At 34.2% G+C, this 26,364-nt stretch overlaps 6 protein-coding genes and 1 pseudogene across 7 annotated transcripts; 3 read left to right on the top strand and 4 right to left on the bottom strand.

Moving 5' to 3' along the window:
* Positions 1 to 2,511: 2,511 nt before the first annotated feature.
* On the top strand, positions 2,512 to 3,235 carry LOC106356558 (glutaredoxin-C10). The gene has a single exon (XM_013796295.3). It carries the CDS (start codon positions 2,588 to 2,590, stop codon positions 3,008 to 3,010), a length of 423 nt encoding a protein of 140 aa, XP_013651749.1. The 5' UTR covers positions 2,512 to 2,587; the 3' UTR covers positions 3,011 to 3,235.
* Positions 3,024 to 7,530, bottom strand: LOC106356559 (beta-fructofuranosidase, insoluble isoenzyme CWINV6). Its single transcript, XM_022697381.2, has 7 exons — positions 7,140 to 7,530; positions 6,976 to 6,984; positions 6,024 to 6,883; positions 5,791 to 5,949; positions 5,392 to 5,633; positions 5,208 to 5,298; positions 3,024 to 5,089 (listed from the first exon to the last, which is right to left on the bottom strand). The coding sequence occupies exons 1-7, from the start codon at positions 7,225 to 7,227 to the stop codon at positions 4,898 to 4,900; spliced, it is 1,641 nt and encodes a 546-aa protein (XP_022553102.2). The 5' UTR covers positions 7,228 to 7,530; the 3' UTR covers positions 3,024 to 4,897.
* Positions 7,531 to 7,794: 264 nt separating this feature from the next.
* Positions 7,795 to 10,817, bottom strand: LOC106355374 (annotated as a pseudogene).
* A 401-nt stretch (positions 10,818 to 11,218) lies between these two features.
* On the top strand, positions 11,219 to 12,961 carry BNAC03G05140D. 2 transcript variants are annotated; one of them, XM_013798322.3, is made up of 7 exons: positions 11,219 to 11,439; positions 11,599 to 11,717; positions 11,803 to 11,885; positions 11,964 to 12,085; positions 12,166 to 12,330; positions 12,418 to 12,511; positions 12,590 to 12,961. In XM_013798322.3, the coding sequence occupies exons 1-7, from the start codon at positions 11,388 to 11,390 to the stop codon at positions 12,837 to 12,839; spliced, it is 885 nt and encodes a 294-aa protein (XP_013653776.1). In that variant the 5' UTR covers positions 11,219 to 11,387; the 3' UTR covers positions 12,840 to 12,961. The 2 variants fall into 2 exon arrangements, with proteins under 2 accessions (XP_013653776.1, XP_022554320.1); XM_022698599.2 differs by having other exon boundaries at positions 11,237 to 11,439; positions 11,547 to 11,717.
* LOC106358511 (translation machinery-associated protein 22) lies at positions 12,914 to 14,928 on the bottom strand. Its single transcript, XM_013798323.3, has 7 exons — positions 14,667 to 14,928; positions 14,310 to 14,402; positions 14,028 to 14,086; positions 13,797 to 13,878; positions 13,642 to 13,709; positions 13,311 to 13,394; positions 12,914 to 13,210 (listed from the first exon to the last, which is right to left on the bottom strand). The coding sequence occupies exons 1-7, from the start codon at positions 14,812 to 14,814 to the stop codon at positions 13,154 to 13,156; spliced, it is 591 nt and encodes a 196-aa protein (XP_013653777.1). The 5' UTR covers positions 14,815 to 14,928; the 3' UTR covers positions 12,914 to 13,153.
* Positions 14,929 to 16,520: 1,592 nt separating this feature from the next.
* On the bottom strand, positions 16,521 to 17,987 carry LOC106358513 (NDR1/HIN1-like protein 6). Its single transcript, XM_013798326.3, has one exon. The coding sequence runs from the start codon at positions 17,643 to 17,645 to the stop codon at positions 16,797 to 16,799; it is 849 nt and encodes a 282-aa protein (XP_013653780.1). The 5' UTR covers positions 17,646 to 17,987; the 3' UTR covers positions 16,521 to 16,796.
* A 4,226-nt stretch (positions 17,988 to 22,213) lies between these two features.
* Positions 22,214 to 24,992, top strand: LOC106358514 (diaminopimelate decarboxylase 2, chloroplastic). The gene is made up of 8 exons (XM_013798328.3): positions 22,214 to 22,831; positions 23,189 to 23,363; positions 23,445 to 23,594; positions 23,831 to 23,992; positions 24,072 to 24,257; positions 24,339 to 24,461; positions 24,539 to 24,628; positions 24,736 to 24,992. The coding sequence occupies exons 1-8, from the start codon at positions 22,317 to 22,319 to the stop codon at positions 24,814 to 24,816; spliced, it is 1,482 nt and encodes a 493-aa protein (XP_013653782.1). The 5' UTR covers positions 22,214 to 22,316; the 3' UTR covers positions 24,817 to 24,992.
* The last annotated feature ends 1,372 nt before the right edge of the window (positions 24,993 to 26,364 follow it).

Below are 26,364 nucleotides of genomic sequence, written 5' to 3'. Positions count from 1 at the left end.
AGGCATTGTGCTGAAATGAACAAACGTATTAAGTCTTCTAGAAAGTTTATTTGTGTTTGTTCAAACAAGAATATTAACTAAGACATATTTTTACATAATTAAATAAAAACTCGTATTACTCTTTTGTGAGTTGAAATGTTGGATTTTTGTTGATTGACAAAAAAATGTCTTACAAATTAAAAAGAAAAACATAATAACAATGAGAATCAAGATACAATTTGAACCCGAGACTAGAACCAACGTTGAAGTAGATTCTACGAGCTTTAACACCAGCGAAATATCCAAATTGCTTTGATCGTGGACGTAGGATAATTATAATTACAGACAGAAACATGCTTTTGTGCTCTCTTTGTAGCAACCTCAGCCCTTGAAGAAGCTAAGATAGATTGACCATTTGACCTTAGTCAATCTGTTCAGATCGCAGAAACTCGCATACTTCTCTCATCTCCCAAAACCTTTGAAAAGCTTCTCTTGATATATTGTAAAAGATTGGTCTGGTCGGTGGCGAAGCCGGTAAAGAGACTAGGGGTGCACCTGCAACCATAATATATTTAAAAATTTGTATATTTCTTACAAAAAAAAATTAACGTATATATGTCTATTACAATTTATAAGTTTATACTCATTAATTATAGCATTGTGCACCCGGTAAGAAAACGTTATGGATTCGTCACTGGTTCTGGTTCATATGTCAATAGGGATTCTTCACAAAACACCTACATTGTTAGATTTCAATTGTTGCGCCGGGCTTGGAGATCTCCATGTTGCAGTTTCTAAACTGGAACTCTCATTCTCTCTCGGGCTGCTTACATATCCCCTCATTTTGAGATATCAAGTGAAAGTACTATCTCTTGATGGCTGCATAGGATTAGGAAAAAGCAGAGACTATAGTACTCAATACTATCTTCTCAGTCTGGTTAGATACAAGATTTCATCAAAAATAAAATAACATTAGCAAATTCCACGTTCAGGTTGTCAGTAATGGCATAATGGCGATAGATATGTGTGTGAATTATTCATCACTAATTACTTCACCAACATAATTATGATACGTATGATCATCAACTTCACCAACACTTTTTTTATGATACCATAATCAATCTATCCTTCAAATATGTAAGTATAATACATATATATATATATATATTGGTAAGATAGCGTTGTCGACGTTAGCAGAGACATAGTCTGATCAATCTGATACTGATGACGTCAAGTGGCTCCAGTTTACCTAAAGTTAAAACAAATATAAGACGTCAGCATCATTTATTTATCACATATGTGCCATCTGCCATGTGACCACTAATTCTACTCTCCCATTTTGTACTTTGCATCCTCTCCGTGTGCTACACGCTCCATCCATGTCCCACTCAACGTGCTATTTTCACACTTGCAATAAACCAATCACTATAATGTCGAACAATAAATAATACTATAAATAAGTTGCACACAAAAAAATACTATAAATTAACTATACCAGTACTGAAAGTTCGAAAATTTTACAGTGTTTTTTTAAAATAAGTATTTCATGTAAGGTAGAAAAATGACATGTGCCATAAGTATTCAATATATATCTCATCAACTACCTCATGAAATCTAAAGTGCTGATATCAGTTAGCTTTTGTGTAGCCCGAATAGTTTTTGTGTGTTTAAACAATTATTCAAATGATGTCATTAGTTAAACATGGAGATGGTCCTAGCCTATATGTGCCAACAAAAATATTGAATAAGAAATAAGTATATAATAACAACTTTTTGTTGCCAGGAGCAGAGAATCATATTCAATTTATGTGTGTTTTGTCGTTATTAGAGCATTTGGTAAAACCATTCTTTACGTCATGGGATTCAAGCAGTAAACAACAAGATGTCGTAAGACTGACGATGATGCTGCTGCCCATATAGCGTATATACCAAGCTATATATACAAATATTTCGAATCTCTCGTTCACCACGTACGGCAGATTTCATGGAAAACTCAAAATAAAATATATATTATTTTCTTCCTCTATTAAATATTTGTAATATTGTATTTATATACATGTTTACAGATGTTGTTGTAGTCAAAATTATATGTCTAAATTTTAATATATCAGACAACTATGTATACTTATAGCATGATTATTGGGAGGTTCCTAGAGTGAGATTCTTATTGGAATATAAGAATTCGTCTCTTAATTTTTAACTAAAAAAGTTAAGAACCAGTTCTTAAAACTCTTATTTAAGAACCGGTTCTTAATTTTTTTAATTAAAAGTTAAAACATGTTCTTATATTCTGCTAAGAATTACGTCCTAAGAACCCCCAATAATCATGTTCTAATATACTTGGGAACAGTTTTTCTAAAGGATATTTTCAAGCCATAAGTTGTGTACAACTTTGCTTGATAGAATTTAGTTTCACGTTTAGATGTCACCTAGCTGACCTCAAGGTCAAAGATTAATGATTTAAAAAAAAATAGTAAAAATAAAATAAAATAATAAATAATTAGCTAATGGTTACGTCATTATAGTGACACCCAATCTCTCCATTTATGGTCCTCATTTCGCGTTGACATCAACCAAACTCTCCCACTCTCTCTTTCTCTCTCTCCAAATGAAGACGATGCAAGGTTTACGGAACTTCACAAACGACAACGTTTCGCTAGACCTGACGTTTCCTCCCCCAGCACCACCACCCATCTCCTCCTCCACCGCCTCCACGAGCCTATCCTTCGATGAGGAGGAGACGTCAGAGTCGAAGATCGAACGGCTGATATCTGAGCACCCGGTCATCATATTCACTAGATCCTCCTCATGTTGCATGTGTCACGTCATGAAGAAGCTTCTATCAACCGTTGGAGTCCACCCAACAGTGATTGAGATCGACGAGGAAGAGATCGCTTGCCTCGCCGTTCAAGCCGCTCCGGTGCTTTTCATCGGTGGTGCTTGTGTCGGTGGGTTTGAGTCTCTTGTGGCACTTCACCTTAGTGGTCATCTTATTCCTAGACTCGTCGAGGTTGGAGCCTTGTGGGAATAATTGTGTATGTTTAACTTATAACTATTTAAGAAAATCTGGTAATAATATCCACTGTAAATCTCATGATCTACTACTCTTTCTGTTCTTGATTCTGAAACATTAAAATGTACTTTTCGTTTTCCCTTGTGTAATTTTTTTTAATATCTTTCACCACTTAAGTTCATGTTGTTTTAGATTATCACGTGTGTGATTTATTTCATCATAAATTATCAGATTTGTAAATTATTTCCATATTTCTTTAATTTCCGTATTGAATTGTATAATGTTGATGTGGGTTGAAAATATGAAAATTGTGTTGATGTGAAGAATCCGATTGATCATGATATTTCAAGTAATACTCCAATTATCTATGATGATTAATTAACATAAAGTACTGATTTGGCCATTTTTGGGTTAATCTAGGGAAGCAAACTGAAGTGAAAAGGAGTCATTAGCAGTACAATAGGTCATCGATGACCGTTCTTTATTTAAATAGTGACCTCGAAGTTAATAAAGTTTTCTTAATCCGTGTGCCGAAACCTAAAACGACATTTATAATGTTAAAAAATACTATTACCTATACACTTAACCATATTTTAACTAATAGAAAAATAAATTTTGCATAAAATTAATAAATTTTGCATTGAAAATCGAAAACGACACTTATTTTGTAATGAAGTTTTTTTTTAAAACGATATTTAACGTGGAGGGAATATTCTAGAATCCATTGATTACCACGGAATCTGACTACTATCTTTCCTTTGAACAGTTTGGGTAATTGAGTATATGTATTCTCTCCCAAGAATCTTTAGGCTCTGAAAGTAGGTGTCACTCGCAATTATTGCACAATCACTGCCGTCGGATTCTTCAATACCGCGCGCTACATTATTTTATGGTTTTTGATTGATTGATTTGCAACTCACACATATTTATTGGGTAATTCATTAATTAATTTTTGTATTAAGAATAAAATTCATCAAAAGTTAGTAGTAACAAATAGTATCTCTCAACTACTCATACCGAATTAAGAAGTTATTTCGCAGCTGAATCATCTCGTCGGTAACACCATGTACCCAAGCTTATAGGAGTTTTGAGAGGATAGTTATGTTTATGCGTTAAATGTTTTTATCTTGGGTTTAAATTTTCTCTAATTGTGACATTTTCTAATGTTAACCATGTTTTATATTTACAGATAACAATATTTTATTTTGAACAACAAATTTCAAATTTCAACTAAAAACAAACCTACCCTTAGATTTAGGAGCTCCTCAGTGGTGGGTTTTGGTCAGCCTTTAAGGAAAACAAGTTGCTTTTTATTTTGAAGCATCGACCGTTTTTATGAGTTAATGATCATTTCTTCTCTTCTTTGTTTAACTCAGACAATAGTTACTCTAGTTTTTCTAATACAGTCGTTGCTTTTGTGCTCTAACCGCAGCAACGGCATATCACCAATCAAAGTATATAGGCAAGAGAAAAGCTAGACCAACTTTGGTAACCACATGATTTCGATCGATGTGTTTAATAATTGAAAAAAAGAGTGGCAATAACCAATGAGGGTCGGGTGATGTAATGCTCAAACGTTATATATAATAACGACAAGATTAGAAAGTGGTATACCGAAAGAAACGAAATGATTAAAGGCAACATAAGTGCTGATGAGTTACAATGGCCACAATTTAAAGTATACTGAAAGACTAGTGTATAGATTAATGTATGCAGTTTATCTTTTCTAATGATCTTGACACATCTCCACCACAACTCTGAGAAGTGACATAAAATCCACACTTTAATATCTCTTTACTCACATAAATCTTACACATTTCAACAGTCATAAGAAATGATAAAACATCTTGCTCATTTTGGTTGTCCAAAGATAGGATATTGCAGTCATTACAAACATTTCGCTAATTAGGTTTCGTTTGAATTGATTTGGGCTTTTCTCATGCTCCAAGCTTCCAAAGATGACATGGTCACAGCCTTTGTTCCATGATTGAACACGTAAAGCCTAGCTTCTTCACCAATTGCCATTTTCGGATAAACCCTAGATGTTATCACACTTCTTCCTCCTCCCCCATAGCTCTCTATAACCGAGTGATCAATCTACAAACCAAAAACATTTGTCATTCTTTTATAAAAAAAAGTTCATCACAAAGGTAAAATGTGTTAAGGTGAAAATACAAAAGAAATGATATTTGCAAAAAGATAAAATTCAACTCACCAAACATCTTAATGATATCTTCTCATGTCTTGGATCAATGTCTAAGGATGTTCCAAGGGTAGCTTTTTCTATGTTGTCTCTCAAGGAAGACCTACATAACAAATAATTAAAATAAAAACATCAAATATATCACAAAATGTCAGAAACATGAGTGAGCTATATGATCAAAGTCAATATTTTTTACTTGCTCTCATCGCTGCACATTAAAACCGCATATCCATTCCCACGACGAATAACTCTAAAGAAGATTGCAGTGTGCTCTGATAAATCATTGCTAGCCAATGCTAACAATCCAAAAGGTCCATAAAAACCTTTAACCGATGCGCTATAACCATCGATTATAGTCGCTTGATCAACTTCCTCTGAATCCAAAGCCTCGGTATCATTTTCTAGATCAGGTAGATCAAAAGCTACTTCTATGTCGGCCTTGAACAGAAAAAAAAAAACAATTCGTTAAAACAAAATATCATCTCAGAACATTATATATGAATTAATGAATAAAATGATTTATGACTAGCACTTGATTATATAATTTAACCTAATTCATGTGAGAATGCTAACAAAACATGGTGAGAAAACTCACTTGTGAAGCAGTAATGCCAGATATCTCAAGGATGGAGCCGCCTTCGAGTTGCTTGCTATCCAAGCTAACATTTTTGGCTCTGAGATTGTTGATTTCTTCAACTGGCCACTGCATCAGCTTCTTTCCACTTTTTTCCAGCCAAATCTCCCTTGGAATAGCCTAAGGAAAAAAAAGGGTCATCATGAAGTTTCTTGAAACACTAAAAAATTGAAATTAAACTGTTATTTTTTTACCATAATTCCAGCCCATCCTTTGACAATATCATCTTCATTGCTATCTCTTTCCATAATCCATCCCCATGAGATCCTTCGATTCTTAGCACTATCAAAGAAAGCCTTGGACGCAAACAGATTGCCATAATCATATCTCAGATCTTCAGCTGTGTTAGTAAACTCGGAATCCGCAGAAAATACATCAGTCTCTGAAGAGTATGTGCCAATGACATAGCAATCATTGCCTCCATAACTTGCCTTTAACACATGCCTCACACTAGAATTATTCACCGAAGTATCTAAACCCTCTTTACCAGTGACCGCAACAGGGAAAAAGTCCACACACTCCCACATTCCGGTGACTTGTGACTCAAGTAAAGGCACTAGAAACTTTGTCCATTGCACAAAATCATCACTGTGGTACAAAATCGCCATTCCTTTGTTACTATCTTTCTCCTTAGCTCCTACAAGCGCTCTCCACTTCCCATCATGCCCTTGCCACGCCGTCGTTGGGTCACGGAAACAATCAACCGGGACGTTACTAGGTGGAACCATAACAGGATTGCCTTTAGGTTTTACCCATTCACGAAGCAAAGGGTCGGAAGGATCCTTAGGCTCAGCAAGAACTGTGACCTGATGTTTATTGGTGTCGCTTCCGGTGTACAAAATTACAGGTTTGCCTTCAGGGAGGATGGTGGTGGATCCTGACCAGCAGCTGTTGATGTCAGAGGGAACTGAGGGAGAAAGGGCTGGTTCTAGTTTGATCCAGTTGACTAAATCTTGTGAAACAGAGTGTCCCCATACCATAATATCACCGAAAAATGGATTCAAAGGGTTGTGTTGGTAGAACAGATGGTAGAATCCTTTGTAGTACAATGGCCCTGAAACAATATATCAAGAATATTTTGGGTCTTGTTGCATCCAGATTCAACATCCATATGTGAGTCAAGTAAAAGTATAGTGGAGTTTTTACCGTTCGGATCTTTATATTCCAAGATGCAACGTAGGTTTATAAACCAATGAACAAATGTTACAAAAAATAAAGACAAAGATTAATTTTCTTGTTTAGGTAATAGATATGTAAGAGTACTATTGCACATAGAATCAGATAAGAATTAAAACATAGTGAATAATAACCGTTGAGCCAATTATTATGAGCTTGAAAATGGAAGGAAGTTCGGTAAGGCTGGAAGTTTCCATGTTCATCACAAGAAGCAGCTTCCATGTTGATCTTTTCTCTTATATTTTAATTTGATCTTGTCAACAAAAACGTTATAGAGTTGTGAGAAACTTTCATTGTACTTATAGTGCCATTAGTGTTTAGTACCTCTTCGATCTTTCCAAAGGTTGAAGCAAAGAAGAAGAATTTTTTTAAGTATTTGTTAATTGAACTTTTGTTACAAAATTTAAGGTTTGTAGTTTTTGGTCTTTGTTAAGTATATTACTTGGACCAAGTAGCTCATAAATTATTAATTTTCTTTACCTGCCTTCATTTTCTTTTAATTTAATTTGTGGAAACATTTACAGCTGCTAATAGGATACTGTACTTTTAATTTGTTTGGTCGTTGGTCACTATTCTCTAAACTATTTTACTTCATTTTGCTTACAGCAAAATGATTGATAGAAAGAGAAATTTGCTGACGAGCATGATTTTAATATATAACTCGAGAAGATAAATTTCATGAAATATCAATAATATCATTCTAAAAATACGGATTATAAATCTCGAAACAGTTCAGGAGTTCATGAAAAGACACTAATCATCTTTAGGGCAGTCCAAATATTATTATTATTAATTATCATCACTATTAGTGATAATTATTGCATTTGTATTGATTTGGGCATTTCTCATGCTCCAAGCATCCAGAGACGACATGGTCACACCCTTCTTTCCATTATTAAACGCGAAAAGCTTAGCTGCTTCACCAATTGCCAATTTGGGATAAACCCTAGAAGTTATTACATTTCTTCCTCCTGCTCCATAGCTCTCTATAATCGAGTGATCGATCTATATAACAAAGTAGAAATTGTTTTAGATAAGAAAAGTCTTAGGGTAAAAATAAAACAAATAGCATTGATTTTACCCAAAAATAACAAATAGCATCGAAAAGAAGGCCAAATATATCTTACCAAACATCTTAATGAGATCTTCTCATGTCTTGGATCAATGTCTAGGAATGTTCCATGCGGAATTTTGTGTACGTTGTCTCTCAACGAAGATCTACATTACCATTTGTTAAAATAAAACATTAAGTTTACACAAGAGAAAGAAACATTTGGTTTCTTGTTTTAAATATATAGAGGCTAAAGTCGAAATGTTACCTATTCTCATCGCTGCCCATTATAACCGAATATCCATTTCCGCGACGAATAATCTTGAAGAAGATCGCAGTTTGTTCGGATAGATCATTGGAAGCTAATGCTAGCAACCCAAAAGGCCCGCAAACACATCCAAGCGAGTTGCCACGATTGAACAAAACCGCATCAGCAACGTGCGTTGAGTCCCGTATCCGGGGGTTATCTTCCAGAACAGGCAGGTCAAAAGTCACTTCAACGTCTGCCTTTAATAACAACAAGAGAAATATATGGTGTAAAACAAAGTAAAATACTAGCCGATTGATTCTAGAAACCAGTATATATTATTGATTGAACGGTTTGCTAATCCACAATACAGTTTTTTGTGTTATTGGATCACTGATTCAAAATATTTAACAAACTTTATTCATTCACAGATATTAGGAACTACTTAAACCCAGTGTGATAAAGTATTTAATTTTATATAGAATTTAACAAATATTTGAAATCATAAATTGGATTTTTTTTTTCATAAAAAAAATCAGAAATTATTTTAGATGAAAAATATATATGCTCAAACATGATAAGGAGCCTTGTTATTTCGACTAAAATTCTAATAAACTACTTAATGTTCACATAAATGATTTAGGACCATGAGTGAAATTTACACACAAAAAAAAAACTAATTTTACATGAAGTTCCTAAATCAACTAAATACACAAATCTATCATAAGATAAGCATAGCAAAAACTTACTTGTGCTGCAGTAATGCCTGTGATTTCAAACATCGAGCCGCCTTCGAGTTGCCTGTTATGGAAGCTAACTTGTCTAGTCCGGAGATTATTGATCTCTTGGATTGGCCATTGCATCAGCCTCTTTCCACTTGTGTCCAGCCACATTTGCCTAGGAAGAGCCTAAAACCAAAAACAAAACAATTCATCAAAAATTTATTGACAATAATTATCTCTATTAACCACTAGTATTAAACCTATAAAACTATATATTTATATTTACCAGAAGGCCAGCCCATCCTTTCTCAATATCATCTTCTCTACTATCAGTCTCCACAACCCATCCCCAGTTGATCCTCCTATTCTTAGCACTATCAAAGAACGACTTGGAGGCGTAAAACCATCCATCATCATATCTCAGATCAGCACGTGTGTAAGTGAGCTCTGAGTCCGGCACAAATCTATCAGTCTCGGAACAATATGAGCCAATAACATAAGTACATAACAATCTTTGCCTCCAAGTTCTTCCTCAAAACTAACTTTCAACACATGCCTCACACTAGCATTGTTCACCGAAGTATCTACACCTTCTTTTTCCGTGAGCTTAACCGGGAAAAAGTCAACGCACTCCAACATTTCGTTGGCTTGTGCTACAAGTAAAGGTTCTGGATGCCTTTCCCATTGCTCACAATCATCAGTACTGTGGTACAAAAGGGCTACTCCTCTTCGAGTATCTCTCTCCTTAGCTCCTGTGAGAACTCTCCATCTCCCATCTTGACCTTTCCATGCGGTTGTAGGGTCACGGAAACAGTAATGAAGTACGTCCTCTGATGGATCCATGACAGGGTTTTGCTTTGGCTTTCCCACTCACGAAGCAAAGGGTCGGAAGCATCTTTAGGTACAGCAAGAACTGTGACTTGCCGTCTGTCTTCCCGTCTCTCTTGGTTGTCGATTCCGGTGTACAAGATCACAGGTTTGCCATCGGGGAGGATCGTAGCGGATCCTGACCAGCAGCTGTTGATGTCGTTGATCCAGTTGACCATGTCTTGTGAAACAGAGTGGCCCCATATGATTCTCCTACTGAACACGGGAGACAAAGGGTTGTGCTGGTAGAACAGATGGTAGAATCCTTTGTAATACATTGGCGCTGAAACAACATTTTTAACATAAATAAATGTAAGAGGTTCCTTCTATCACAAGTTAAAAGTTTGTTTAGGTTTAATTACCGTTTGGATCTTTAGATTCCAAGATGCATCCAAGGATTAGAAGCGACATAAAAAAAGATAAAGACAACAGTTAGTTACTTTAATCCCACATCACAATATCATTATCAAAACTAATAGCTTCTTCCAATGTAAAATGTAATGCAAAATAAATAATTAATCATAACCGTTGAGCCAATTTCTCTGAGGTTGGAAATGGAAGGAGGTCCGGTTAAGCACTTGGTTTTGAACCGGAAGATTCTCGACGTTTCCATCTTCAGCCATTGATTGATAATATTACTTCGGTACGGGAATAATTGAATCGAAAATGATGTGTGATATGTATGTATGTGCGGCTTGTATATAAGTGTCCTTGGGATCTTGCCAAGAAAATGATTATAGAGTCGTTATGAAACTTGGTTGTCATTATAATGCCATTAGCGTTGACATTAACAACAAAATATCGTGGAAAGAAAAGAAACTCTGAATATAGTTGTTAATTGTGATAAATTTGGTTTATGAGTCTTTGTTAATAAAGTCTTTGCAGTGAAAGAGTATTTGGATTATTCATTAATTGTTCATTTCTATGATCGAGGACACTTCTGCAGGCAGGGTTTAGTTTATTATACTGTATTTTGTTAATCAACTTGGTCTATGGGTCTTTGTTTACATATTAAAAGAATTCTCCTTTCAGTATCCAATCACTTAAGAGTTAAGGCCTTAAAATCTGTAATTAGAACTATGAGACAGCATTATTCATGCACTCATTTTCTTAGTAATACTATATGTTTTGGAGAAATAAACTGGTTTTATCTGTTGCTAATTACAGTTCAAATAAATGGAACAACTAATGGTTAATTACAAAACAAGGGTATGATTACTATATTAGGAGCTCACAGACAACATAAATGAAAATTCAGATTGATGATCTTTTAAAAAATAAATGAAAATAATTCAAAATATTGGTACTTTTTTGTAAATATTTTATTTATTTATTGTAAATACAAAAAGACATATCTTTGTCCGAAACACCGGCGTGATTTTTCAGACTAATCGGCAAACAATTAACTTCAGTCGCCCGGAGGTATTCTGATTGTACGGACGCGGGCCACACACCACGAGAGCCATAAGCTTCCAGGTTTCTCCTCCGCGGAACGATGTCGGAGACTCACCGGAGTCAATCTAACAACGAACGAATCGAAAACTCCGGTAGCTTCTCTTTTCTCGATCCATGACCCTTTTAAGTTGTACCACAGAACAAGCAATTCGATTGTATTGATCATAGAGATCTCCGAATGTTTCTATTGTGTTTATAGCTGCTTGAAACATTATTGGTGATGGGGTGTGATCTTTTTGTTTTGTCTGAAGAGAATCAACACCGAAGAGTTGTGATAGAGAACAGTCACGGTGAGAAACTCGTTGGAGTTTTGCAAGATACAGGCTCAACCGAGACTGTTGTCATCTGCCATGGCTTTCAATCATCAAAGGTTTGCTCTTTTTTCTTTTTGTAGCATTCTCATCAGTCCTTATTCATCGTTTGTAATTTGATTTGTTTGTTTAATAATCTTCTAGGATCGTATCCCCATGAGGACAATAGCCAATGTCTTTGAAAGCGCAAAGATCACTACTTTCCGGTTTGATTTCGCTGGCAACGGGTGGGTGAATGAAGTGTACCTTCTTTTGATTATGAAGTGTATGTTGCTTGCTTTACTCATGTTCATGAGCTTCTTCAGGGAAAGCCAAGGATCGTTTCAGTATGGTAACTATCGCCGCGAAGCTGAAGATCTCCGCTCTGTTCTCCAACACTTGCGTGGGGAGAACCGTGTAATCTCTGCAATAATCGGACATAGTAAAGGTAAGTAAGGTGGATTTCTTGTTTGTAGATTTCAAGAGAAGGGTAATCATTATTGTTGTTGTTGTTGTTGTTGTTGTCAGGTGGGAATGTGGTGCTTTTGTATGCAGCAAAGTACAAGGCTGTGGAGATTGTTGTGAACATCTCAGGACGGTTTTTTCTAGAGAGAGCGATAGAAGGGCGGCTTGGTAAGGACTACATGAAGAGAATCAAAGAGAATGGGTTCATCGATGTTAGGAACAGAAAGGGTATAATCTTTTTCAGTTTTTTAGTTTTGTATGATTGTTATAACCAATGAGCATGGAGTTTAAACTCCTTGCCGTTTTTCGTTGCAGGAAAGTTTGAATATAGAGTAACCGAAGAGAGTCTAAAGGACCGTCTAACAACCAATACTCATGAAGCTTGTCTCTCAATTCATGAAAACTGCAGGTGAAACTCTATAAGGATTAGTCTCTTTTGGTTTTCAGTATGATGGCTGAATTAATGACTCTCTCATAAAAACTCCAGGGTGTTGACAGTTCATGGTTCAGACGATAGGATCGTGTCTGTAACAGAAGCATCTGAATTCGCTAAGTACATAAAGAATCATAAACTCTGTCTTATTGAAGGAGCTGATCATGAGTTCACTTCTCACCAGCATCAGCTTGCTTCTACTGTTTTATCATTCTTCAAGAAAGATGATGATAATGATGGTGTTGTCAGTACAAGTGACCAAGTCCCCATGAGATCAGTTGTTCCGATTACTTCACGAATTTAAAAGTATTTGTTCAATACAGACTGCTAAGTCTTTTTAGGTGGTCTGGTTTTGTATATCAGTTAAGCACATTAAGATTATCAAAATGTTCTTATCATTGATAAAATCTTCATGTCAGTTACTAATGCAGTCTGGTAATATGTTTATACACTAAATTAATTAGAAAGATTAAAAAAAATCGTTTTGAAATGCTTAGATCCACAAAGAGAAACAGAGACGTTTGGTAATAAGAAAAAACACATGGGAGGACTCGGAAACTAGTTCGTCTACATGAACCTTCCATGCCAAAAAAAACTCCAAGGACAAAGGGTGAATCATCAACCAGCCTGAACCTTCTTCCCATCTTCAATGAAGAAAATAGATCTTTCAGGTACCTGTAAATAGGTAATGCAACGGTCAATAGTGTTATTAGGAAGCTACTCATACAAATGAACGCAGAGAAACAACAAAAAAAAAAGGGATAGATTATGTTACGTCGGGCCAAGTGTCTGTAATGAATTCAACGATGTCATAGATTATATCTCCTTGAACATCAATTTGCTCCTTCTCAGTTGGTCCCTGCAACGAATAAACATAGAAAAGCCTAAGCATAAAAGGAAGCAAACAGAGTGGTTCAAATGCGGTGAAGTGTCAAAAGTTCTGTATATGCATATTTTGAAATCAGAGATCCAAAAGGTAACTCTACAAAACGATAGGCTGCTCAACAACCTAGATCATACTTGTTCCCATTGATCACAAGATTACTGCTATATCTAAGCACATAACCTATTATTCATTTTTGAATTGAAATCCATATTCTGCATACCTTGACAACTGATGCTCCGGTAGCAAACTTCTTCCCAAGCTTTTTAGACGCGTCACTGAGTTTTATCCCTGATGAAACAAATTTTAAAGGGTCAATAGAATGAGGTTTGTTTCAGCCAATAAAGAATACTAAGATGATCCACCCAAATAACTCACCAAAGAGTTCTAGTCCTTTCACAATGGTGATACACTTGCGCTTGTTGCGGACAACCTTTTCAATAATAACTTCTTGCCTCTCCTATACAGAATCCTCAAGCATTAGATAATTAGACAACCAGACAAATAGGTTCGCTGAGTAAAACGCTAATATGTAGTTAATCCAAAAGTGTGGTAGTGCGTTAAATATTCTAGAAAAAGGCAGGAGGAAGGCTACACAATGCTACTTACTTTCTTTTTAACTTTTCCCCCAGGAAGGCGTTTCACTTCCTCCTTCTTGGATGTCCCTCCTAAATTCAAAAACAAAAAATGATGAATCCTTTCTACATGCATCAACAGTAATCAGTAACGCTAAAAAACATTGTATCATTCATGTTTTAACAGATTCATCAGCAGAAGAAAAACATTACAGATGGCTTCCAGCCATTAAGCATTACATATTTGGGATTCAACATACTAATAATGCTCAGTAACAAATATGTGTAACGCATTACGCATCAATGGGATACATACCAGTCTGAGAAGAAGAGGGTGCACCATCAGCGCCAGAGATTCCCACGGACTGGAGCTTGTCAGAAACATTATCTACTCCCTTCTCATTAGCTTCTGTAACATAACAATTGATAGTATAATCCATATCAAAAATCAGATTAAAGTTATTGTCATAACCATATGTACATGTTAGTAACACAAATCGAAGATACAAAAACAAGATTATTCATACGAAAGTGAACACGTGATATCTTATTAAGACATGATTATCGAATGCTACCAGAAGATTTGACAAAAGTGAACAGACCAACATATGTCATTACACAATCTGAAATCAAGTGGTCGGAACATTTAAAAAATTAGGGTTTGGTAATTTACCTTTGAGGAGATCAGGATAGAGGTCAGGGGCGTTTTCAATGAGCCAAGGCTTACATCTCGCGAAATCGGGACCGAACTCGCAGTATTCGGCGGGAAGAGAGCAAACTCCGCAGTACAAAACCTTCGCCGGCTCGAGCTTCTCCGCCATAGATTGTGATGATATTCCCTTTCTAGAAGCCCAAAACGAGGTTCTTTGGTAGCAAAGTGTAGAAAGTTAAAGAGAGAATCTGATTTCTAAATTTTCTATGCTGCCCCCACGAGGCAACTGATGTCGGAAACCGGAAGAGAGAGAAAAGTGAAAAAGGCTTAGGACATGTGTTGTTGTTGGGCTTCTAAATTTAATTGGTAATTAAGATAAATCGTATTGGGCCATCTTTGTTCGATTTGGGCCTCGACTTTTCTTCAGTTTTAACATTTAACTTCTGTATCTACTCTATTCTATTTTTATCTACCATACACAAATCTATATTAGACCATTCAACAGAAATTTAACTAAACATCCTAAAATTACTCATATATGATATTCTCCAAACAAAAACAATATACATCTAAACATTAACATTTTTAAGAAAAGATAAATATATTGTCATTAGGTAATTATCATTTGACTGTTTATCATATTTAATATAAACCATATTTTATATATTCAATAACTAATTCTGAAATTAAATAGTATAGCCCAATTCATTTTAAATTATCAAATTAAATTTTTATATAAAATAAAATAAATAATATTTTATTGGTTGTAACATTTTATGTTTGATATTTTTAGTAAAAATAAAAACATTAAACTGAAATATAATATATTAAATAAAATAATATTTTAAAATATAACAAAAATAATTTAATTTATTCACATAAAAACATTTCGAGAATAAAAATTTCTAAACAAAGAAGCTAATAATTTTTTATTAATTCGTATAAAACTAATGTTTAAAATTAAACTATTAATATTGATGTTGCATTTTTAATAAATAAACAAAAATACTTCATTAATATTTGATTTGTACAATATCATCAAACAAATTTCAACAAATACAAATTTTCAAAATAAAAATTATATATATATATAAAATTGATATTAGATATATATATCTTTATAACATATTTTAAATGTTAATTTAAAAATATAATATATATCCGGGTTAATATCTAGTCAATTTCTTAATTTATTGGTTTTACATGGTAAAGTGACTCGTTCAAAAGTTACCTCAATGAACCATTTTTAACATTTTCAAACATTTTATTTAATATACCTGGCTGATGAAGCTCAAGCTTCGAACCCATTCCATACATATTTAAGTTGTACCCCCAAGTTAGTCTTTACCATTAGGCTACACTACACGGTTAACATTTACAAACACTACTTGGTTAACATTTACAAGCATGTATGGTTTGGTAAACTCTTCTTATCTTTCAGGCCGCAAATTCTGATGGCAGTATAGAAATCTGATTTTTAAGTTAATCTACATAGTACCTGAATGAAGCCTACATTGATTATATAACATGCAGCTGCTAGATAAATAGTATATGCACTGAATCTATATCCCCACCTTGGACTAATAAGCTGCAATAAGATCTTTCTGCTGATCTTGTGTATTGCATCAGGGAACCAAAAGTAAAGAGAGACAGGTGATGCACGTTCTCTTAAATGAGTGATGTTATCTGAGATCACATAGTTCAACATCTAACATTTAACACATCTTTTTTTTTTCCATTGTGTTATTCAATATTGTCTCTTTCTTTTTACATTTTTGAGGTTCTGTTAATGTTTGTATACTATGATGATCTCACTTCAATGCTCACTGTTAGTCCCTCCTCTCATCTAATGCAACAGTCACTGCCATCTCCAGCTTTTTAGTACTCAACTCAATTCCTATTATTATGTATATGTTTGTCTTCATTATAATTTAAACAAGACACTCCCAAAACAAAACAAAAAAATCCAAGAAAATTTTAGAAGCCGTGAGTAAATTCTCCGGGCCTTCACTACTAAACAACACTATCTTATCTCATCTCTCTGACTCTCCTCTGCAAACTTTTAACGAACAACTGAGAAATAAAAATCTTCTTTTGGATCATTCCAAAAGTTTCACAAATTTAGAAACAACCAAAAATAATAAAATTCCATTACAAACACCATTTCCAGACCTTAACACTCAGATCAGACTTACACTTAGTCTGTTTCGAAGTCGCCACGGTCGGAACTTTACCTTTAGGCACTGTCCCTTCGAACCCTCCACACGTCACTTTGATCTCAACCCCTTCACTCTTCAGCTTCCCCATCTGCATCTTCACCTTCGTCCGCATCTCGATCTCCAACCCCACGCGCGTCCGCGTCAGATCCGACTTCAAACGCCTCGCTTCCTCCGGATCCAGCTCACGCGCCGAAGTAGACGTCGCGATCACGCTCCTAAACGACGTCTTGTTCCCGTTGCCGCTGAAAAAACCGGGAACCGTTCCGTTCGCTAGCATCTCGTTAGATTTAACGGATTTAACGGCGACGGCGAAGTGATCGTAAGAGAAGGTGAGGTGCTGGTTGGGGTTCACGGAGATCAGCGTGAAGTTGAAGAAGGAAGAGAGGTGCGAGACGGAAGTGTCCAAGGAGGTGGTGAGGTTCACGCGGCCGATACGAAGCGACGGGACGGAGAACAGCGGCGGGCGCGGGTGGTAGATGACGTACACGGCGGTGGCGGCGATGGAGGCCATGAGAGCGAGGACGAGGAGGATGAGGATGGACCAGAAACAGCAGCAGCAGCAGACTCTCCGGCAGCTCGGTCGAGTTTGGTGGTGGTGGTGGCGGCTGTACGGCTGTGGACGGTAAACCAGGCGGTTAGCCGGAATGTAGATTTGAGGTTTCTGGTTAGCTGTTCCGTTACCGTTAACAGACGGAGGAGGTGGTAAGGCACCACCGGTTGGAGTTGGAGCTCCGTTAGCGGCGGTTGGTGGCTTTGAAGCTGGGAAGACTCGATCAGTCATGTTCTTTCTCTGGTTCTTTCTCCTCTGGTCAGATCTGAGGAGTACATAAAAGATGGAGAGAGTGTGGGGAAGGATATAGAGAGAGAGAGAGAGAGAGAGAGAGTGATAACACTGAGTTTTTTTATATATTTAATTGTAGAATTTTTTTTTATTGTTTTTGGTTTTCAGTTTTTCTTACATTGCTGTGAAGTTTCCTTCATGACTTCCATTACAAGTCTATGGAATCTTCATTGGGTGTTAATGAAATAGTAATTTGCAATGAATTAGTGAATTACTTTACAAAATGTTCAATGTAAATTCACAGCTTAATTTTTCAAGTTTTAAATAGTAAAGTGTAGATAATACTAGTATGAAATGTTTGGAAAATAATGTATCAACTAAAACAAATGATGAACAGAGAAGAGTAACATAATCAATGTAATAAAAAAACAATGTACGAAAATAAGGGAAATAATCATCCACCGACAAATAGTAGTAGCAGTTCGTTCACTCTTGTTTTTCTTATAAAAAAGAGTGCACGCAGTTGAATACGTTTGAATTTAAGTCAGTGTAGGGTTTACAAGAAGAAAGAAAAGAAAATTAAGCGAGTGTATAGAGTAATACTAATAGATTAGGGATCCGAAAGTTGTGATATATAATTAGACTAATCTCTTCTGTTCAGAGAGTAAACCCCAAAGTCAATAACTGCTCTGATTTCATTTTTGTTAATCCTTTATTTTCGTGCCTTCAATTCCCAAGATTATTAAACAACTCCATTAGCTTTGACTATGGTTAGTAATTCCCCTATATTCCCACTCTTCACTAACTATCACCCGTCGAGTGTCTACCTGAAAAAAAGTCTATAGCGTCGAGTGTCTACCTGATTACAAATCTTAATGTTTCTTTTGCTATAGCATTTTACAAAAAAAAAAAGTAATAAAAAATCACAAAGGCTTCATATGGTCATCGACATACAGACATGCAGACAATCACATAGCCGGTAATCATACGGCTAAAAGCACAAAAATTTAAAAAAATATTGTATAATAAATAGATTAGATATAATTTAACCAATCAAAAATAAGTTTATTTAATTTGATTGATCAAACTATATTCAATAAATGTAAAAATTACTTCAAAATTTGAAAACTACTTGCATGTTGAAACAAAAAAAAAAATTCTAAAAATACTTACAATATAAAACGGAGGGATTAATATATAAGAAAATGTGTAAATTATGCGTGTATTTCAAAGTATTGCGGTCGGTAATCACATGGATAAATATATAAGATATAAAAAAAAGTATGGAGATATGCAGACAATCACATAGTCGTTACAAGGCGATTTCACGTAACCTATGTTTCTTCTGCATCTCTTTCCAAGAGATGTTGATTCTAGTTTCGTTTCTTATAATTTTATTTGTGTTTTGTTCTTCTCTATGATGGAGAAGACGTTCATATTTACTCTCGATGATTTGGTTGTTATTTATCTTATTTTCCACTTCGTTGTTTCCATCTCCGGAGTGGATATCATGAGATTCACGACCACGATCAATGACAAATTGAATTCAGATTTAACCAGTAAAGAACTTATCTTGACCGCTTTACTTTGGAAACAATTGCCATGGAAACCACCGTGGAAAGAGTATGTCAGAGATAAGGAACTAATATTTTTTGTTGTTGTATGGAGATGTTCTTAGAATTGTTGAAGATTGGTCCTTTCAATTTATATTTCTTTCGATAGAATTATTATATTGAATTCATTATCGATGGATATCTATAGATCCAAATTGGAAGTTGACTAATGTTATACAACAAAAAAACAATGAAGAAAAGTTTGAAGTTTCATCGCATTATCGATATCCGAACATGAAGATTGCATGAAGAACGCTCAGAAAAAAAGCTTCTTCAAATTTTATTTTATGTATTGTAATATTGTCTTTTATTTTAGATATGCACTAGGATAAGACCCACGCCTTGCGCGGGATTAAGTTATTATTTTTATTATATTTTGAAGAATGAAACAATAGTTTGGTTTCATTTGGATTAAGGGTGTTCAATCCGGATATCGAGTTGGTTTCGGTTTTTTTCGGTATTTCGGTTAGTAAAATATAACTACTATTCTAAATCCATATTTACTTTGACTTTAGTCTTTCACATACTTTTGAAAGATTTCAAGTGGACGACAAAATTGATCAGCCAATCTTGTCTTTAAATCATTAGTATTTATATATATATATATATATATATATATATATATATATATATATATATATATATATATATATATATTATTTAGTTTGAATATTTATTAGATAAAAATTCATATGCGTTATATTTTATGATCATTTGTAACTTTTTATAACAAAAAAAATAATCTATTGATCACAAAATTTTCAGAGTGGAAATCTTCAAATTTCTAATAATATATAGACGTTTTGAAAAATTCAAAATATAACATATAAGAAAAAATATAAATGTTTTTATTATATATTTAATGTGGTTTTTTAATATCTTTCAATAATATAAAATTAAAAAAAAAAAGAACTAAGATACCAAAATTGTTATCAAATATTTATTATTCATAATAATTAATTTTCATATATACGTTAATCATATTAGGTAATTTCGTAGCTTCTAATTAAGGAAAGTGCAAAAAAAATTTGGTAGATTATTTATCAATTCGATAGTTAGTTTAATAAAAATATAATGTAAGTTAAGATGAATCAACCTATTTTTCTAAGAATAGTATATTTTATATAGTCATTTATTAAATGAGAATTTATAATCATACAGTTCTATGATCATTCATATCGTTTTATAACTGAATATTTAAATCATCGATAACAAAATTTTCAATGTGAAATCTTTAATAAGTTTATAATTTATAAATGTTTTTGAAAATTCATTGAAAGTTTTAATATTAAAATATTTATGTAATCTTATGGTATATAGTTTAATCTATATATATATATATATATATATATATATATATATATATATATATATATATGTTTTATTATTAAATGATATTTTTTACTCATATGGTTTTAAAATCATGTGTATCTTCTTATAATATTAAATAAAAGTTCATATTAATTCAATTTTATGATCATTTGTAACTTATTATGACAAAAAAATAATCTATTGATCACAAAATTTTCAGAGTGGAGATCTTCAAATTTCTAATAATTTATAGACGTTTTGAAAAATTCAAAATATAACATATAAGAAAAAATATAAATGTTTTTATTATATATTTAATGTGATTTTTTAATATCTTTTAATAATATAAAATTAAAAAAGAACTAAGTTACAAAAATTGTTATCAATTATTTATTATTCATAATAATTAATTTTCACATATACGTTAATCATATTAGGTAATTTCGTAGCTTTTATTTAAGGAAAGTGCAAAACATTTTTGGTAAGTTATTTATCAATTCGATAGTTAATTTAATAAAAAGTGTAATATAAGTTAAGATAGACCAACCTATTTTTCTAAGAATAGTATATTTTATATAGTTATTTATTAAACAAGAATTTATAATCATACGGTTCTATGATCATTCTTATCGTTTTATAACAAAATATTTAAATCATCGATAACAAAATTTTCAATCTGAATCTTTAATAAGTTTATAATTTACCAATGTTCTTGCAAATTCATTGAAAGTTTTAATATTAAAATATTTATGTAATCTTATGGTATATAGTGTTTAATCTATATATATATATATATATATTTATTTTATTATTAAATGATATTTTTTACTCATATGGTTTTAAAATCATGTGTATCTTCTTATAATAAAAATGTTAAACCATTGATCATTAATTTTTAACATAATAATTTTAATAGTTTTAGTCATTTATTGTTGTTTTTAAAAATTCAAAATATAACATATACGAAAAAATATAAATTTTACTTTTATAGCTAATTTGATTGTTTAATTTATTTTAATAATATAAAATTAAACAAAAAATGATGGAGGAGATATAAATTGTTATCAAATCTTTATTATTAAAATCATTAATTGTCATATATATATATTAGTCATTTATGGTAATTCCGTCGGTTTTATTTATGGAAAGCAAATAGCATATCATATCATTATATCATATAGTTTGACCAACTTATGTATCTAACAACATATAAAAATCGAATGTGGACCTACTTATTTTTCAATTGAATGTAATTGACTACCTAATTGAGTGCCACCTATGCATTGAGGCCTCTTTTAATTAATACAAAATTGAAGTTATATCTTTTCAAATGTTCCTCAATTAATATATAAGGGATTTGTGTTATTTTATGTGTAATGCTATATTTTATATAAATAAAATAGTTGCTAAAAAAAAATATAAGAAAAAGTGCAAGTTATGTGTGTGTTCCAAAGTATTGTTTATTGGGCTTTTAATCGAAACTAACATAAGCCTTTTTAAAATACATATAAACAAAAATAATATAGTATGGGCCTTATATGTGACCTTTTCTTTTAAATAACCATTGGGCTTTAAACTTTTTGCATCTACCCTTTTGGATAAAAGTAAAACTACTGTTCTGTCTGAACCGGATCCGACAGGATCCACCCATTCACACTTCGCACGTGTTAACATAATTCTCGGACAAAACCCTAGTCTCAACGCCACCTGTTCCGTCTCATCCCAAACGCTCACAATCTTGCCAGCCATGGCGTCAGCTACTCACCTCCTCTCCCAACCTTCATCATCTCTCCGAAGAAACCTAAACCAATACCAATCGAACCGATCTCCCCTCTCCAGAATCCCGGTCCTGTCTCTCAAGTCAACCTTGAAGCCACTGCAACGCCTCTCCGTCAAAGCCGCCGCATCATCCCCAAACTCTGTAAAAACCGTGACGAAGGAATCAAGCGATCAGTCTTCCTTCAACCACTGTTTCAAGAAATCATCAGATGGGTTCCTCTACTGCGAGGGAACCAAGGTCGAGGACATCATGGAGAGCGTGGAGAGAAGACCTTTTTACTTGTACAGCAAGCCTCAGATCACGAGGAACGTCGAGGCGTACAAAGAGGCCTTGGAAGGTGTGAGCTCCGTCATTGGCTACGCCATCAAGGCTAATAACAACCTCAAGATTCTGGAGCATTTGAGGAGTTTGGGATGTGGTGCTGTGCTTGTTAGTGGGAATGAGCTCAGGCTTGCTCTTCGTGCTGGTTTCGATCCCACAAAGTAATGTTTTTTTTCCTTAAACCCATTGATGTAATGTCTGTTTAGCTTGACTCCTACAATCAAATGCCAATTTGGAGAGCTTTTAGAATTTGAATTCAGTAGGTTGATGGAGTTAGAATATGAGAAGATTGATATGCTTTGTTTGATTTTGTCTAGTGGTGTTGTATTAGTTCTTGACAATGTTCAAGAAGAAATGGCTTGGTGGTGGTTAGGCGTTTTATAGAAGATTATTGTTTCGGTGGCGCCTAGACTGTTATAATCGTTTCGGTTTAGATCAAATTTGCTGACTAGGCGCTGCGTATACCGATTTGTAGAACACTACATGTTGACTATGTTCTTGGTATATATAATGAATAGGTGTATCTTCAATGGAAATGGGAAGCTGTTGGAGGATTTAGTTATAGCTGCTCAGGCAGGTGTTTTCGTGAACGTGGATAGTGAGTTCGACTTGGATAATATTGTGGAAGCTTCAAGAATCTCCGGTAAACAGGTCAATGTTCTACTGCGTATCAATCCTGATGTTGATCCTCAGGTATGGTTATGTTCTAGTTTCTCGTTAACATAATAGTTCTACTTAGATTGGATATGAGTGAGCTGTTACATTATGTGTCAGGTGCATCCATACGTAGCTACCGGGAACAAGAACTCAAAGTTTGGTATCAGGAACGAGAAGCTTCAGTGGTTTCTCGACGAGGTGAAGGCGCATCCTAATGAGCTCAAGCTTGTTGGAGCTCATTGCCATCTAGGCTCTACCATTACAAAGGTAGCTTTCGCTATACAGTAGATAAACACTATAAATTAATAATTTTTTGTCGGCCCAAGCTAGACTAAAATATGTTACAATTCGATAAAATAATAAGATAGAAAAATTTTAATGTAAATATATGGTTCCAATATATATAAATTAATAATTAGTGTTTATAAAATTTATATAAATATAATCAATGTTGAACGTTATGTTTTGGTGTGTTAATCTGATGAACGTTGTGTTGATTCCAGGTGGATATATTCAGAGATGCTGCGGTTCTCATGGTGGAATACATTGATGAGATCAGGCGTCAAGGCTTTGAAGTTAGCTACTTGAACATTGGTGGTGGCTTAGGGATAGATTATTACCATGCAGGAGCTATCCTTCCTACACCCATGGATCTCATCAACACCGTAAGAACACTCTCTCCTTCATCTGATCTCAAGAGTCTTGAATTGTAAGAAACTTTACAATCCTTTGATGTGTTTCCAGGTGAGAGAGCTTGTTCTGTCACGTGGACTGAATCTAATAATAGAGCCAGGGAGGTCGCTGATTGCAAACACGTGCTGTTTCGTCAACCATGTGACTGGAGTGAAGACGAATGGAACTAAAAACTTTATAGTGATCGATGGAAGTATGGCTGAGCTAATCCGTCCTAGTCTTTATGATGCATATCAGGTAAATGCTACAAATTGCTTTTAGCACCCTTGGAGTTGTAGCTAAACATCTTCTTGGTCTTGTTTCTTGTAACAACAAAAGCATATTGAGTTGGTCTCTCCTACACCGCCTGAAGCAGAGGTTTCCAAGTTCGATGTAGTGGGTCCTGTTTGTGAATCTGCTGATTTCTTGGGCAAAGATAGAGAGCTTCCTACTCCTCCGAAGGTGAGAATCAGGATCTGACTATGTTTGAAAGTTCTCAAGTAATGTAGAATGTAATGAGTGAATGTTATTTGTTACAGGGAGCTGGTCTGGTGGTTCATGATGCTGGTGCATACTGTATGAGCATGGCTTCCACTTACAATCTCAAGATGCGTCCTCCGGAATACTGGGTAAAACAATCTATAAGATCCTATTAGAAACTTCCATGATGTGAATGTTAGACAATAGAGTTCTTTCTGTTTGGAGGACAATTGATGAATGTGTTTGTCCTTTGCAGGTTGAAGATGATGGGTCGATCACTAAGATCAGGCACGCTGAGACATTCGAAGACCATTTGCGTTTCTTTGAAGGTCTATAAACTCTTTGATTTCCTCTGATCATTTGCTTGTCGCTATTTTAGTTTTACTTTATTGATGTTCATAATCATTATTGTAATGCTATTTGCTGTGTTAGATTTTTCATATATTCCCTGTTGTATCCGAAACCTTCAATAAGTTGATGAATAAGAAAAAAAAAAAAGACAATTCAATACAAGACAGTGATTTTGTGGGGAGTTTTTTTTTTTTTTTGCTTTTGGTTATTCTTAGTCCAAAGTGAGTCCCTTGTTCAGACACAAAAGACTTGAAAACTAAACTCAGAAGCTAAATCAAAATACCAAATCCGTGTCAAGTTTGCACAGAACAACGATGTCAGTCATGTTAAAGAACAGAACTCAGTGTTGGGTGTCATAATGGTTCAAAATCTATTTAGTAACCTAAGAGCATGATTAACCCGGGGTTCTTCGGATGAAGTTCTTAGCGAAAGTTAAGAAACTGTTTTTTAACTTTTAAATAAAAAAGTTAAGAACCGGTTATTAAATAAAGACTTTAAAAACCGGTTCTTACCTTTTTTATTTAAAAGTTAAGAAACAATTTCTTAACTTCCGCTAAGAACCCCACTCTAAAAACCCCGGGTTAATCATGCTCTAACAAAGTTTGCTGTTAATAGTACTCGAGAAAACCAGCGCTGACGCCAGCGCCGGTTCAATGAGAGGAACCATGTCGTACTATTAGCTTGCCGGTTCAATGAGAGGAACCATATAGAAGCAGCTGAACTACAGAGAAAAAGAAAATACTCGAGGAAAAAAAAAACTCTACTGTTTTGCTAAAGCTTCTAAAACTTTTTTTTCTAGTATGGGGCTCTTTGTTTTACCATTTGCCATCTCCATCCAAATGATTCATTTGTATGATCTATTCAAATGATCCATTCAGATTTTTGTGATTGTTTGCTTGTCCATCTATATAGCTCATCTAGATGAATCATCTAAATGGATCTTATGTTTGTTTTTTATATTTTCATTCCCATTCAAATGAGTTTAGTAAAAAAATTACCAAAATATCCTTGTGTTGATTTAATCATATGTTTAATATTAATTTTAACTATATTACATTTAATTATTTAGTTTAATATATTTACATTAGAATTATTTCAAAATTAACGAGTTTTCTTTTTGCGGTTTGGGCGGGAAAACAAGTTTTTTCGGTTTTAGCGAGAAAACACATTTTTTATGTTTTGGCGGAAAACAAGATTTTTCGGTTCTGGCGGGAAAACGATATTTTCCGGTTTTGGCGGGAAAATACAATTTTTTGGTTTTGGCGAGAAAACAAGTTTTTGCGGTTTTGGCGGGAAAACACATTTTTTGTGAGAAAACACGTTTTTGCGGTTTTGGAGGGAACCACGTTTTTGCGATTTTGGCGGGAAAACGCGTTTTTGGTGGGAACACATTTTACGGTTTTCGCGGGAAAACAAGATTTTTCGGTTTTGGCGGGAAAATACAAATTTTCTGTTTTGGCGAGAAAACACGTTTTTTGGTTTTGGCGGGAAAACACATTTTTTGGTTTTGGCGGGAAAACACGTTTTTGCAATT

This window comes from Brassica napus, chromosome C3, assembly GCF_020379485.1.
Source record: "Brassica napus cultivar Da-Ae chromosome C3, Da-Ae, whole genome shotgun sequence".
NCBI lineage: Eukaryota > Viridiplantae > Streptophyta > Magnoliopsida > Brassicales > Brassicaceae > Brassica > Brassica napus.
This window is presented reverse-complemented; position numbering and strand designations above follow the sequence as displayed.

Excerpts from the sequence above, each read along its gene's own strand:
- LOC106356558 (XM_013796295.3), top strand. The coding sequence starts at position 2,588 with ATGAAGACGATGCAAGGTTTACGGAACTTCACAAACGACAACGTTTCG.
- LOC106356559 (XM_022697381.2), bottom strand. The coding sequence starts at position 7,227 with ATGGAAGCTGCTTCTTGTGATGAACATGGAAACTTCCAGCCTTACCGA. Across the intron at positions 5,950-6,023 it reads AAGGATGGGCTGGAATTATG|GCTATTCCAAGGGAGATTTG; the intron begins GTAAAAAAATAA and ends TTTTTTCCTTAG. Across the intron at positions 5,634-5,790 it reads CTGGCATTACTGCTTCACAA|GCCGACATAGAAGTAGCTTT; the intron begins GTGAGTTTTCTC and ends TTTCTGTTCAAG.
- BNAC03G05140D (XM_013798322.3), top strand. The coding sequence starts at position 11,388 with ATGTCGGAGACTCACCGGAGTCAATCTAACAACGAACGAATCGAAAAC. Across the intron at positions 11,440-11,598 it reads CGAACGAATCGAAAACTCCG|AGAATCAACACCGAAGAGTT; the intron begins GTAGCTTCTCTT and ends TTTTGTCTGAAG. Across the intron at positions 12,086-12,165 it reads AATAATCGGACATAGTAAAG|GTGGGAATGTGGTGCTTTTG; the intron begins GTAAGTAAGGTG and ends TGTTGTTGTCAG.
- LOC106358511 (XM_013798323.3), bottom strand. The coding sequence starts at position 14,814 with ATGGCGGAGAAGCTCGAGCCGGCGAAGGTTTTGTACTGCGGAGTTTGC. Across the intron at positions 13,710-13,796 it reads GAAAGGACTAGAACTCTTTG|GGATAAAACTCAGTGACGCG; the intron begins GTGAGTTATTTG and ends TTGTTTCATCAG. Across the intron at positions 13,211-13,310 it reads TTACAGACACTTGGCCCGAC|GTACCTGAAAGATCTATTTT; the intron begins GTAACATAATCT and ends ACCTATTTACAG.
- LOC106358513 (XM_013798326.3), bottom strand. The coding sequence starts at position 17,645 with ATGACTGATCGAGTCTTCCCAGCTTCAAAGCCACCAACCGCCGCTAAC.
- LOC106358514 (XM_013798328.3), top strand. The coding sequence starts at position 22,317 with ATGGCGTCAGCTACTCACCTCCTCTCCCAACCTTCATCATCTCTCCGA. Across the intron at positions 22,832-23,188 it reads GCTGGTTTCGATCCCACAAA|GTGTATCTTCAATGGAAATG; the intron begins GTAATGTTTTTT and ends TATAATGAATAG. Across the intron at positions 24,462-24,538 it reads AGCTTCCTACTCCTCCGAAG|GGAGCTGGTCTGGTGGTTCA; the intron begins GTGAGAATCAGG and ends TATTTGTTACAG.